Here is a 14,255-nt window from a genome sequence, read left to right on the forward strand (position 1 = left end):
TTTATTCTTTATTGTCAGAGTATTCCTTCTTGAAATTGATAAATTTAAAGATAATTTCATATCTCTTTAATATACTTGAAATTCATAGTTCATGTAAAAATAACTTTTGACATAGAAAGACTATTTTTTGTCTTTGCTTTTTTTTCTTCCTCTCTTTATGATACTTCCTTTGAGTCACAATTGAATTTTGAAACAACTCAGAAACATCATAATTTTCTTACTAACCCCCAATAATTCAATGCTTCAAGATGGTTGATCATCCATGCAGTCCGTAACTTATATTCATCATTATCAAAAACGAGTGGTGAACTCAAAGATAAAGACTTTGATATCAATTTGTTCTTGAATAACACTCAATAAATTAAATGAAAAAGATGTAAATATAATTGGAAACTAACAACATAAACCAATATCCTATATTTCTAGACATAAATATTGATAAATTCGGATACATATTCAACAATTAAATGATATCCAGTAAGATTATTTATATTTTTAATTAAATAAATATTTCATTTAGCATCGGTTTAGTTGGTGTTAATAAAGTCTGTTTAATGTATTTATCTTTTTTTCCAAAATATAAAGTCTCACAATATGTCCGATTTGTATTTATATATATTTAAATTAGTGTCGACTATATTAATCTATGCGCCTTCATGACAACGAATATAAACCATGAATTATTTTTAATTTAAAGGCCTAAATTTAAAAATGATAAATTTTCTCATCCACAATTTTATTCGTTTATATTTTATTTATTTAAAGATGAGGCATTTTACAAAAAACTTTATTTTTAAATTGCTTTCATTAGCGTCAATCAAATCGATGCAATTTAAATTAATATTAAAAATAGATCTTATTTAACATCGATCTATTCAACACTAAATTAAATAAATTATAAAATAAGGTCGATGAAAAATTAAATAAAATTTTAAATAAAAAACATCAATGTCCGTCAACCTCACGCTAAAAAACATTCGTCCTCCAAGTATGTATACTTTTGACTATACATGTTAATTTCTGCACGAAGTTGTTGATTTTCAACCAACTGATCAAAGTGAGAAGCGCTAGAACCAGAGGAGGAGGGTTGAGTGAGGAAAAAAAATCATTGGCGGAAGTTACTAGCCATGTCTATCGTGCCATAAATTCGACCTTTACTCTTCCTTCTAGCAGCTTCCTTCCAAGCATGAAGTTTGGTTGTTGAATATACTTGGTGGACATCAAAGGTTGAGTCCTGAGAACTATTTGCTTAAAGGGTTCTCAAGCGCTCATAGTAATTTTCCTACACATTATTAGGAAATGGAAATGTTAGGAAATTAAATTAAAAATTTAAAAAAATTTAAAAACTTAAAACAATAACTTACCTAAGTTTCACGAGCACGAGTATCAACCCAATCATCCTTCTTGTTTGTGTGAGTGGCCATAAAGAGTTCATCGGGTTTTAGGGGGCGACCATTTTTACGCTCCTAATAATGTTGTACAATTAGAAATAGTATATGTTGTAGAAGTAAAATGAATTACATGTAAGAAAGTGACAAGTACATACTAGGTCACTGTAATATTTGAATGTGATTTTCGACCTATGGAGCTCAATGCTCCACCACGAGCTGAAACCTTATTCATTTTATTTTGAGTTTATTTTTCTTTGAACTTTTGGGTATCCCAATAGTTCAAAAGTTCAACCTGTGTCTCCTTGTAATCCAAATAGGTCAGACAACATTTGTCCTAACTTTGATCAACATGTCACCATGTCATCGTTTTCTAACTTTGGACATGTAGACCGTTTTAATCTCCCACTAATCTTGAGGGACTCAAGTAACTCAGTTGTAAAAAACGAAAAAAGAAAAAAAAACATTGTAGTGGAATAATATATTTTCATTTTGATAATTTGTATGAAATTGTGATATAGTAGAAAATGAATTATATTACAACCATTCAAAATTATAAAATGAAAAAAAATATATGAAAATGAAGTATATAATTTAAGTAAGTTATTAATTGAAAAAAGTGATAATGTCTCCAATATTGAGAATTAATATTTGTTTAATCCAGCTAATATATAGTTGTTGATTGAAAGGTAAATTTTATGCCTTTAAATTTTAATTTTATCGTTAAACATTATATTTAAATTACAAGTTAAACTATGTAATACAATTATAATTGATGAATGATTTTATAAAAAAAAGTTAATAACATTGTTAATGAATTTCTATATTATAAATATATAAAAATAAAATCGCCTAGTTGTTATAGGCGATGCAAGAGTAATATCAAAAGTCTGTATTCTTTATCAAGATAATACTGTAAATAATTCATTAAAAACAATTTTGAAATAAATTAATAAATTATAAATGAAGAATGCTGGTATGATCCAAAAATATCGCTACTAATAGGAGTGGTGTAGAATACTTATTAATGGAGTCTTGTCATCTTCACTATGCTGACGTTGCATAATATATAACCTATAGTGAAGTTACAGAGTTAAGGTTTTAGGGATTAATCAATGGATCATACTAATAATTATGCTTATAAGCAATGTCTGTTTGTACAAGGTTAATGCGCCCCTTATATTTATCACACTTTTTTGTTCACTAAAAAAATAATCATTTATAAAAATGTAATTGTTCATAACAAAATAAAAAATACATTATAAGTAATTATCTTATTTATACACACATTTGTAACTTGATTATTGATTTTAAAGTATAATCTTAATTCATATTTTATATTTTTCAATACTAAATCAATGATTAAGTATTAAAAAAATTACAAATTTAAGTGAAAGTGAGAAGATGTGTGTTTAATCTTTTACGACTGATCGTATAATTCAGATCGTATAATTCATATCATAGAGTCTCACTTAATTTAATTAAAGTATTACAATTTTTTATATATAACTAAGTGATTAAAATGAATAGTAAATAAGTATACTATAGTATTTCATAACTAAATTATACTATAACTAAATTAAAATGAAATTATACTATAACTGTTTTCAAATTAATAAAAAAATTAAAATTTAATTGAGAAAAAGAAGTAAAAGACGATACATTAAATGGTCATGTACCCAAAAGCAATCAATTAAAATTTCATTGGTTGAGTGTATTTAGAAGAGAGGGACAAAACCAACACTGATTTGAATTACTTAGCCACTCCTGCAATGAGTTTCCAAAAGCGAATACATTTCTTGATTTATTCCATGACAACATAAATCTATTAATAAAGAAGAAACATATATAAGGGTGGAAAAAAGAGATTGTGGAAATTGTATTGTACTAAAAAGAGAAGAGAAGTAGAAAGATAGTAAAAAAAGGAAAATCAAGCATCTCTAAACAATAGAGAACACCTGCATGTTTTTGCAAGTCAAATTGTGTATGAAAATAGAGTTTTAATTTTATTTAAAACATGGAGAGTGACTAAGCTATTATAACATGATGACTTTTTCTGACACTATTATCCAGACCTCAGAAACTTTGTCTAAACTGCCATGAAGGTTGGAAAAAAATATGATAAGATGTTTAATGCCGTATACTTACGAAGAATTTAACAAGTTGAAGAAAGTCACACAAGCTGAGAGATAAAAATGGTTGCGTATAAAAAAAGTTGACTCAATATAATCACAATGTACCCAAAATGATAGGCTTTATGAAAAATAATCCACTGAATATTATTGTTGCAGAGGAGTCAGAAGAGCATCATCAACTCAACAAATCGCACACTCCAAACTTTCGATTCTTATCAAAATCCATGCCTTGACGCTAGGAGGACAATGGAGTGGGGAGCATGAGGATGGCGTGTCACATCGAACTCACAGAAGTTGAATTCGCAAATGAAGCAGTTGGAAGTTCCAAACGTTAGAAGGTTATCGAGTTCGTCTGAAATGGTGAGGCGCACTTGGATGAGGTGCATACAGTCCAAGTTAGCTTTCAGCAATGCGTAGTTATTTTGTGGTTGTCAAAATGTTGGATGCGACTGAAACCTTGAATAGTTGGATGAGAACAGTGTCTTCTTACAACCTTGAATCGAAGTTCGAGTTGATTTATTTCGTAATTTCCTTTTACCCTTTCATCTCTATGGACACGGAGTTCCGTGTTTCAGTCACATCCAGCATTCCGAACATCACAAAATAACTACGTAGTGATGAAAGCTAATGTGAACTATACGCACCTCATCCAAGTGAGCCTCACTCTTTCAGACGACCACGACAACCTTCCAACCTTTGGAACCTCCAACCATTTTATTTGGGAATTCAACTTCTGTGAGTTCGATGTGACACATCATCCTCATGCTCCTCACTCCATCGCCCTCCTCCGATCGACGTCAAGGCATGAATTTTGATAAGAATCAAAAGTTTGGATTGAACATTGTGTGATTCGCGGAGCTGATGATACTCTCAGGACTCCTCTGCATCAATAATTTTCAATGGAATGCTTTTCATAGTATCTATGATAGTACATGGTGAAGATATTGAGCCAACCCTTTTTTCATTATGTAACCATTTCTACCTCCCAACTTGTGTGACTTTCTTCAACTTGTTAAATTCTTCTTTAGATACAAAGTATACAATTGTTAAACATCTTATCAACTCCTGTCCCAACCTTCATGTTTGTTTAAACCGAGTTTATGAATCCCTAGGTTTGGATAATAGTGCTAGAAAAAGCAATTATATAGGTTTTGATATCTTAGTCATTCTCCATGTTTTTAATAAAATTAAAACTCTCTATTTTCATACACAGTTTCACTTACCAAAGCATGCAGGTGTCCTATATGGCACAAAGATCCCTTGATTTTCCTTTTTTACCATCTTTCTATTTTTGTTCTCTTCTCTTCTCCTTTCAATACAATACAATTACCAGATTCTAAATTAATATATATCACTGCATTTCATCCTACCTATCTCTTTTGTTTTTTTTCCACCCTTATGTTTCTTCTTTTTTGTTTCATTTTTTTTATTTTGTTTACATTTTATATAATAATTAACAAAATCAAACAATTTAACATTAGTGAAATAGACCTATGATTCCATAAATTTATTAGGATTTTTATTAAAAAATTAATTTCAATAAAAAAAATAATATAACAAAAACAAATGGTTAAACAGATATTCTCTTTATCATTCCACACTATAATTATTTTAGTTAATTTTTCTTATGTTTAATCCTTTCAATTTATAATCTTTTATTTATTTTTCTGAATTAAATTTTAATATTTTATTGATTTTAAAACAATTAAAGTAAAATTTAATTTACTTATGAAAATACTATAGAGTACTTATTTATTATACATTTTAATTGTCTAAAAACCAAACATTAGTTATATATTTATATTTATTTAATTTGGTGTCGGCTAAGTCGACGCTAACTTATACTATGAATCTGTGTGTCTTCGTGACAATGAATAGAAAACATATAGGAAACATAGATTATTTTTAATTTAAAGGTCCACAATTTTCTTCTCTCACTTTCTATATAAATCTCCTCACACTCATTTACTTCATCCAAATTCATTCCTATATCAACATTCAATTACTTCATTTACCTCATTTGCTACATTTATTTAATTCAGTGTCAGTTAAGTCGACGCTAACTTATACTATGAATTTGTCTTCCTTCGTGACAACGAATAGGAAGCATAGATTATTTTTAATTTAAAGGTCCACAATTTTCTTCTCTCACTTTCTATATAAATCTCCTCACACTCATTTACTTCTTCCACATTCATTCCTATATCAACATTCATGGGTAGACAAGGGTGCGAGTCATTTATGGAAAGACTTCACGTTTCATTATTACACAAATGTCACTTAGTTTTCACTTCTCAAATATTAGATAAATTATGCTCCCATTCCCAGTACCCTCCTTTTAATCTTTAAAGGTAACCAGCCTTTTTCCATAGAGAATAATGTGTTACACTTTAGTCTATTTTAACGTAATCAAACTTCTTGAGAAAATCTTCTCTCTCCCTCTTTGATTCTCACATGCATCATTGCTAGCTAATTATAAAGCTCTACTATTGACTGTTGGACTTCAAACAAAATTAACAGACATACATAGTTCTAATCATAAAACCTTAGCGACAAAGACTTGAGAAATGAGAAATTTAACTTACTTGCTTTCTCTGTGTTTTGGACAAGGGCGAGAATACTTCAGATATCCATCCCAAGGAGCCTTTTTAAGCCCAGCACGATGTGAGATTATGTCTCTCACCCTATACCATTGGAATGATATATACTGTTTTAATTCCTTGCAGCTAAACATAGTGGTTCATACAATATGGAACAAAGGTCTTTTACCTCTCTGCAAATTCAATGGATGTCTCTCCTGGCTTCAAGTTGTGTGGCTCCAAGTACCAAACATCACAAACTACAGCCCATGATGTCATTAATTGCAAGAGATGAGTGGTGAAGGATTGTCTGAAAGTGAAAAAGATACAGAAACTCTTATCCAGCAATACAAGAAGACATGAATGAATAGAAACAGAAATAATTATCATGTAAAAAGCAACTTCTTACTGTCGACTATTCCAAAAAGCATCTACCAAAATTTTATTGTACTTGATTGCAACTGGGCAAACTGCCAAGTTCAAATGCACCCTAAACATCATTAAAATTAGAAGAGGCTTCAATTATATTTATACCTTTCAGACTACAAGAATTAGAATAAAAGTGGATGGAGACAAAATTAAAGAGGAAAAGGAAAGCCTGTTGTATAAGTAAAAGTGTAAAACTCGGCATTTTGCAATTGCAAATCCTATACCTTCTTAAACATGACAGTATAATGATTATTTACACAAGTTCCTTCAGGAAATATAAGAAGAGGGTTATTGTTAGCTCCCTGGACAAGTTCCCTCAATCTGAAATATGAAAAATCGCTTAAGAATAAGATTTTAGATATACTCTCCCAACATTTTCAATTATACTTACTTCCTTGCCACAATTTCTCATCCTTCGCCTCTGTACTATTGAACCAGATACACCCTACACTCTCTAAAATAGTGCTCTGCAATAATCCTGTGAATGAAATCAAGAAATGCATCAGGCATAACTTGTGAAGTGCTCATCGAACTCGAAGGAAAGTTGATGTGGATGAATAGATAATTTAGTTACAAATATACAGTGTACTACCATAGAAAGACGCAGTAGCACCTAGCATGATTAATTTGGTGGAGCGTGAGAAGATCACATGACAACCTCGAGTTAAGTAGATAAAATGGAAGATAATCTGATTATAAGTAAGTCCATGTGCATGTAGCTGAACCCGCGTGGGGCCCGTTTGTTTAGCCTTTTAAAAGATAAAGATGTTTAAAATGAAACGATCTTCCCTGTCAACTAGTAATTTTCTCAACAATTTCCAACTACAACTCTAAGGACGGAGCTCTAAGAAATAGGAACTTAAGTTTATGGGTGTCTAAGTCCTACATTATGTAATAAGGAATCCTCGGGTGGATGCATTTAAGCGCTTGAGTCTTCTTTCTTAGTAGCTAGCGTTTTGAGGGTGGATTCCTCAAGTGTTTGGGGTACTTACCAATTGGTTGTTGATCTTTTCGAAAGGGCTGATTTTTTCTTCCTCCTTAACCACTAGAGAGGAGGCCTAGACTCTCCCACAACAATTTGACTTCCCTCTCAAATCACAAGATAAAAATCTCCTTCCCAATCCCTTTTCCTATTTACAAGCAACATGTCTTTTTTTCTCCAATTATTTCAGCCCCCACAACAAACTCTATTTATTTCTACTAACTAACTATGGGGATTACCTATCTCGGGCAGAATTTTGGTTCAATACTAGTTACTAAGATGTCTCATTTCCGATCTTTGTATGGGCAAGACCATCGTCCTTTATTGTTGAAAGCAAACTACAATTCCTTCTAAAGTTAAGGAAGTCAATCAGCAGCAAGACACCTTGGAGATTAACCTCACCTCGCCAAATGAAAGGTATGCTAACATGACACTTGAAGATTAACCTCACCTTTCCTCTCAATTCCATCTTGGGGACAATGTGTCACTTAGCGCTGGGGGTACAATTGATAGGGTATGGGACCCCGATATATAAGGTCTATGAAAAGAGAACTGAGAGAAAGAGTTAGGATGTAACTAAATTGATGGTTAGATAGTTTGTAAGAGCTAGCTTACCAGGATATATAGAAAATACGATCGAAAAGTAAGGCCCAGGAATAATGTTATGATATATTATGGGCTGGCTATATGTTAAGAGTTCTGAACTATAGTTAAATATTGTGATTTAGATGTCATTTTTGTTATCTAAGTTATTTTCTATGCATATGTATCTATTCACAGTATATTTTATGTTGTAGCTAGAAACTTATTATACATATTATGATCCTGCAACTTACGATCATCCATCCCCTTCCTGATTCTTGGTAGGATCTCAATTTTGACAACATTGGGAGACGGTCTATTGCACTGCAGCAGGTCAAGATTTAGTTTTAGAAAATGTTGAACACATCATGTTTGCCGTTAAATTCTCTCCATAACTATTCCATCATCAGCAATTTTCCAAAAGATAATAATTGACATACCAAAACCTAAAGGCAGAACAACAGCATATGAAGACAAGGTCAAAACCTCACATCTACAATGGCACCTGCTGCCTCAGACAAACTAGGTGAAATATCGATCAAATCACACCTGAAATGACAATTTAATTCAGAACATAATCATCATGCAAACAGAAAACTACTCCATTTTCATTGCCCCTTATCTTGGAGTATCTAAACAACAGTAAAAGCAAGACATGAAAATGAAAAAAAAAACAGCGGAGACACATACAGGCGGAGCTTCCCTTGCCGTTCATGTTGAACACTGGATCCAGAGGGTAGGTAATCCTCAATGTTGGGCCGATCAAGGTCCAATTCAGAACTCGAAGATTTGAATTTCCCAGTTCTATTCATCTTTGTTACGCTTTCACAACAACCAAAATGGCGTGACTAAAGTAGACCTTTAGATCCTGAAACACGCATGGTGAAAAAATAACTGATTCAATAAAATGTTCAAAGAGTTAGTCAACAAATTTCACCATAATTCTATAATTTAATTCCAACAAACAGCTCCCATGCAATGAAGTAAAAAAGAAGAAGAAAACCTTAATGTAGGAGATGACATTGGGAGGAAATCCAGAGAAAGAGAGAAAAAAAGTGATGAAAGAGAAAGAGCTCACGATCTAGGGAATAGAAAAGGGATGAGAAATTGCAGAAACCAACTCTAACCAGATGATGGAACCAAGAGTGTCATTCGAAGTCGTTGGGCGAACATTCCTACCGCGAGCGTAACTAATTTTTCAACTCTTTTTTTTATATATTGCTTCTCCTTTACAATTTTGCAATTTTAGTTACTTTTTCTTTTCTCTGACTTCTCTTCCTTTCTCTTCTTTCAAAACTTTCTTTTCCATAAAATATCAATATTTTTTTAAGAAAAATAGAAATAATTAAATAAATATTTTTTATTTAGTATTATTTAAAAAAAAATTATAATAAAATAATTTAACATATAAATACTTTAATTTATTTGATTAAATATATTAATTATCAATTAGAAATTTAAAATTATTCATAATTAAATATGATTTAATATATATATATAATTAAAAAAAATTGACAGACCAAAATCAAACTATTAAATTATACCAGGTGAGTTGTTTGTTTTATTTTTAATTATAACTGTAAATCAGACTAACACGAATCTTATTGTCCCATCTACTTATTATTAGATAACATTTATTTAAAAATGTAAAATAAATAAGTTTTCATTATATTGATTTATTCCATCCCAACATAAATATTACTCTATTCAAAAGAAAATGTTAAGCATTACAATATTGTTTTTGTTATATTATTTGTTTTATTGAAATTAATTTTTTAATATAAATCCTAATAAATTTATGGAATCATACATCTATTTATTCAATCTTAAATTGTTTGATTTTGTTAATTATTATATAAAATGAAAATAAAATAAAATAAATAATAAACAAAAGAATAGTATAATGACGAAGCCACCTAATTTGCAACTATTAGTATTATGAAAGAAGAAACATAAGGGTGAAAAAAAGAAGAGAGAAAGGTAGAATAAAATGAAGTGATATACTTTATTGTAGAATTTAGAAATTACATTGTACTGAAAAGAGAAGATAAGAGAAGTAGAAAGATGGTAAAAAGGGAAAATTAAGGCATCTCTAAACCATAGAGAACGCCTGCATGTTTTGACAAGTCAAACTTTGTATGAAAATAGAGAGTTTTAATTTTATTAAAAACATGGAGAGTGACTAAGCTATCAGAGCCTGCATGATGACTTCTTCTGCCACTATTATCCAAACCTAGAGAGTCAGAAACTTTGTCTAAACCGCCGTGAAGGTTTGGACAAAATCTGATGAGGTGTTTAACGTCGTATACTCTGTATCCAAAGAAGTATTTAACCAGTTGAAGAAAGTCACACAAGTTTGTAGGTAGAAATGGTTGCATATAAAAAAAGCGTTGGCTCAATATCTTCACCATGTACCCAAAATCATAGGTACTATGAAAAGCAATCCACTGAATATTATTGTTGCAGAGGAGTCCTGAGAACATCATCAACTCAGCAAATCGCACAATGCTCACTCCAAACTTTCGATTCTTTTCAAAATTCATGCCTTGACGTCGGAGGAGGGCGATGGAGTGAGGAGCATGAGGATGTTGTGTCACATCAAACTCACAGAAATTGAATTCCCAAATGAAGCGATTGGAGGTTCCAAAGGTTGGAAGGTTGCCGTGGCAGTCTGAAAGGGTGAGACCCACTTGAATGAGGTGCATACTGTCCACGTTAGCTTTCATTACAGCGTAGTTATTTTGTGGTTGTCGAAATGCTGGATGCGACTGAAAGACGACGCCAGGAAACTCTGTATCCATTGAGATGAAAGGGTGTAAGGCAATGACAGAACGAATCAACTCGAACTCCGATTCAAGGTTGTAAGACCACACTGATCTTGTCATCACAGAAGTGCAAGGAAGAGTCATGTTGTTGTTGCTTTCTCTTTCCATCTCTCTTTCTCTTCCAATCTCTCTTTCTCTTTTCTTCAAGAACAACAAAACTACAACAATCATTCTCAGTACACTACTTTTATAGTCCAATCAAACATAAGTTACAGAAGATAAAAGATAATAAGATTTAATAGATTTCTTCAATCTAATTTTATACTCACACTTATTATTTATTTATAGTATAATTCAAGATATTAATAAATATGTTAAGATTGTAATTGCATTTTCTTTTATGAAAATTTTTTAGATTTTAAAAAAAATATAAGATTACACTCTTAAAATCTTATCTTAATGTGAAATCTTATCTTACTTATGAATGAATACTCTCACTTGACATTTATTTACAAAATTTTATCTTTTTAATACATATTTTAATAGTTGATAATTTTAGAATCACAGAACATTAACTTTTTCTATCTCAATCCACCATTAGATCTAATTATCTTATTTCTTTTTTAGTCGAATATGTTTAAAATGTAAATATTTATTTTCTGAGGAGATGATTAACTACGTATATCATAAGTAACTAACTACATTTTAGGAGATTATATCTTAAAATTGCATATCATTATTTTATCTATTTTACGTTCATTTTTTTTAGCTGATTTCTAAAACTATTCAAAAAATAATCTTTCAAGAAAAATAATAATCAATTATCTCAATTTTGATAATGTATATTTAATTAATTATGTGATATAATAATAAATTTAATTTTTCATTGTGTTTCTAAATATAATAAATAACAATATAATTAATTACAAAATTGTAATTATTTTTTTTCAATTTTTTTAATAAACTATTTACAGTATGATCTTATAATCAAATACTTACTTTTATATTACTCTTCTATCCCTTATAACAACTAGATAACAACTATGCGATTTTATTTTTATATATTTATAATATAGAAGTTCATTAACAATGTGATTAACTTTTTTAATAAAACTATTCATCAATTATAATTGTATTACTTAGTTTAACTTGTAATTTAAATATAAAGTTTAACGATAAAATTAAAATTTAAAGGCATAAAATTTAGCTTTCAATCATGAACTATATTAGCTGGATTAAACAAATATTAATTCTAAATATTGGAGACATTATATCATCAACCTTCTTTCTTTAACTTTACATCCTTTTTGTTTACATTAAAAAAAACACAATTTTTTAAGTTAAAACTAAAAATTACAGATAATTACAGCCTAAATTTATATTTATTTAAAACTATTTATTTTGTCTAATGAAAACTATATTCATTAAATGAAAATACTGTACACAATTAATTTAATCTACATAAATTGGTTATACGATATTTATTATAAAAAAAATACATTGATTATTATGTATAATTTATACGTTTTACTTTTATCTGATAATTAAGTGGTAAAATGAGCAATTAAATATTTTTATTTGAAAATTTTATTTTGTTTATCTTTATATCTATAGATTTATTCTTTTATCACAAATATCTTTATATCATTCTCACTATTTCAGTTAATAACTTACTTTAATTATTTTCATATATTACTTTTTGTTTTTATAATTTCGAATGATGAAAATATAATTTTATTTCTACTACATCACATTTTTATTTTATTTCAAGAATTATTGATTAGAATATATTAAAATTATATATAGTAATAATTTGTCTACTATTTTTTAACACTCCATAAAATATATCTAACTATTAAAATACAAGTTCTATCAATTTATATACAGACTTAGAGTTTTTCAAAACATTCATAATACATGATTAAGACTTATAAAAATAAAAATATTAACAAGATAAAGTTCAAAACAACATCCTAAAGTCCTCAAGCCTCTGACACTTGTACACATCTACTCGTGTACTTCAGTTATTACAGTTCACAACACAACAGGTAAAACAAGGATAAGCTAGTAAAAATAAATTTTTATTATATACACAATTAAATCAAAAAAGAAAACCAAATTACATATATCAGTTTCTCAATTATTTAATCTTCTTCAAATCCCAACATAAAACAATCACATGGATCTACACATCCAGGATATTCAACAAACAGAATAAAAACTAATGCTTTTCGGAAGACCCGTATTAAGTAAGTCCTACCAGAGACTATAACACCTGATCCAAAGATTATCAGTGAATCCAAAAGAAAGGATCAAGGTAAGTTTAATACAAAGTCGTGCATCTCATAGGTCACGACGTGCATGAACTCCCCCATCAGCTTTTGATCACCACCTGATATCTTAGTCTATGTGACTTAGACCATGAATGAAGTTCGAAGATATCTGTTACCACATAGACACCAATACTTAATACACAAACAAACATTAGTCCACATATTATCCCAAATGTATAAATTCAATTTCATACCATTTTCATCATACAATATCATTTAAAAAGCAATCCACAACATTCAAAGTCTTATCCTATTTAACATTAAAAAAACAACACATAAATACTAAACCATCAAAATATAATAGTTTTACAAGTTTAAACAATATATATAATCAAACAACACAATATATAAACAAACAACATTCCTGCAAAAGAAATTGAATATTGGGACCACGTCAAGATCTTCTAACCTAGGATACTATTAAAAATTAAAGTTAGCTTCTCTTACCTTAAATATCTTACTCTATTTGAAATTCTACCTCAAAGAGAACCACTTCAAGTTATCCAAATATTAACAAATTTAAGTATGAGTTTAATCAAGTTGAGAGAACGACTTTTTTCAACTGGCCCCACTAAGATTGAAGACTAAATCATAGAAAAAAAATAGAGAATAAGGAATATTTAGAGTAAAAAAAACTTACTATGTTTGAAAATCTGATCGGGTAGAAATGTACCCTAACTCTTGAGGTACATGTTGATCAAATTTTGGAATAGATGAGGTTTGGAAGAGAAAATAAAGAGAGAAAGAAGAAAAGAGAAGTTGAGAGAAAGATGGAGAAAATAAGAAATGAAAAATGGAGAGAGAGAAAAGATGGGGGCGGCTGTATTTTTTTTTAAGGCTTTTACGTTTTTTATAATACATTAAATCGAAATACGACACCATTAACTTATGTTAATACAACTCTAATGCAACATAGAAAAAAATAATTAAAAAATATAAAATTATTTTTTATTTTTTTAATTAAATAAATATTTTGTTAATATTGGTTTAACGTAACAGAGTTTTTTTAATGTTGAACATTAATAAAATTGACTTTGCTAACTCTAACGAGACACAATGTTT

The 14,255-nt window shown here is 29.5% G+C and overlaps 1 protein-coding gene and 1 pseudogene across 1 annotated transcript; both read right to left on the reverse strand.

Moving 5' to 3' along the window:
* Positions 1–837: 837 nt before the first annotated feature.
* On the reverse strand, positions 838–9,294 carry LOC137811599 (glycerol-3-phosphate acyltransferase 9-like; annotated as a pseudogene).
* An 882-nt stretch (positions 9,295–10,176) lies between these two features.
* Positions 10,177–11,091, reverse strand: LOC137809390 (probable CCR4-associated factor 1 homolog 11). Its single transcript, XM_068610509.1, has one exon. The coding sequence runs from the start codon at positions 11,089–11,091 to the stop codon at positions 10,177–10,179; it is 915 nt and encodes a 304-aa protein (XP_068466610.1).
* Between the last annotated feature and the right edge of the window lie 3,164 nt (positions 11,092–14,255).

Source organism: Phaseolus vulgaris, chromosome 2, assembly GCF_000499845.2.
Source record: "Phaseolus vulgaris cultivar G19833 chromosome 2, P. vulgaris v2.0, whole genome shotgun sequence".
Taxonomy (NCBI): domain Eukaryota; kingdom Viridiplantae; phylum Streptophyta; class Magnoliopsida; order Fabales; family Fabaceae; genus Phaseolus; species Phaseolus vulgaris.

Bases quoted from the DNA above. Each gene is read 5' to 3' on its own strand.
- LOC137809390 (XM_068610509.1), bottom strand. From the start codon at position 11,091: ATGATTGTTGTAGTTTTGTTGTTCTTGAAGAAAAGAGAAAGAGAGATT.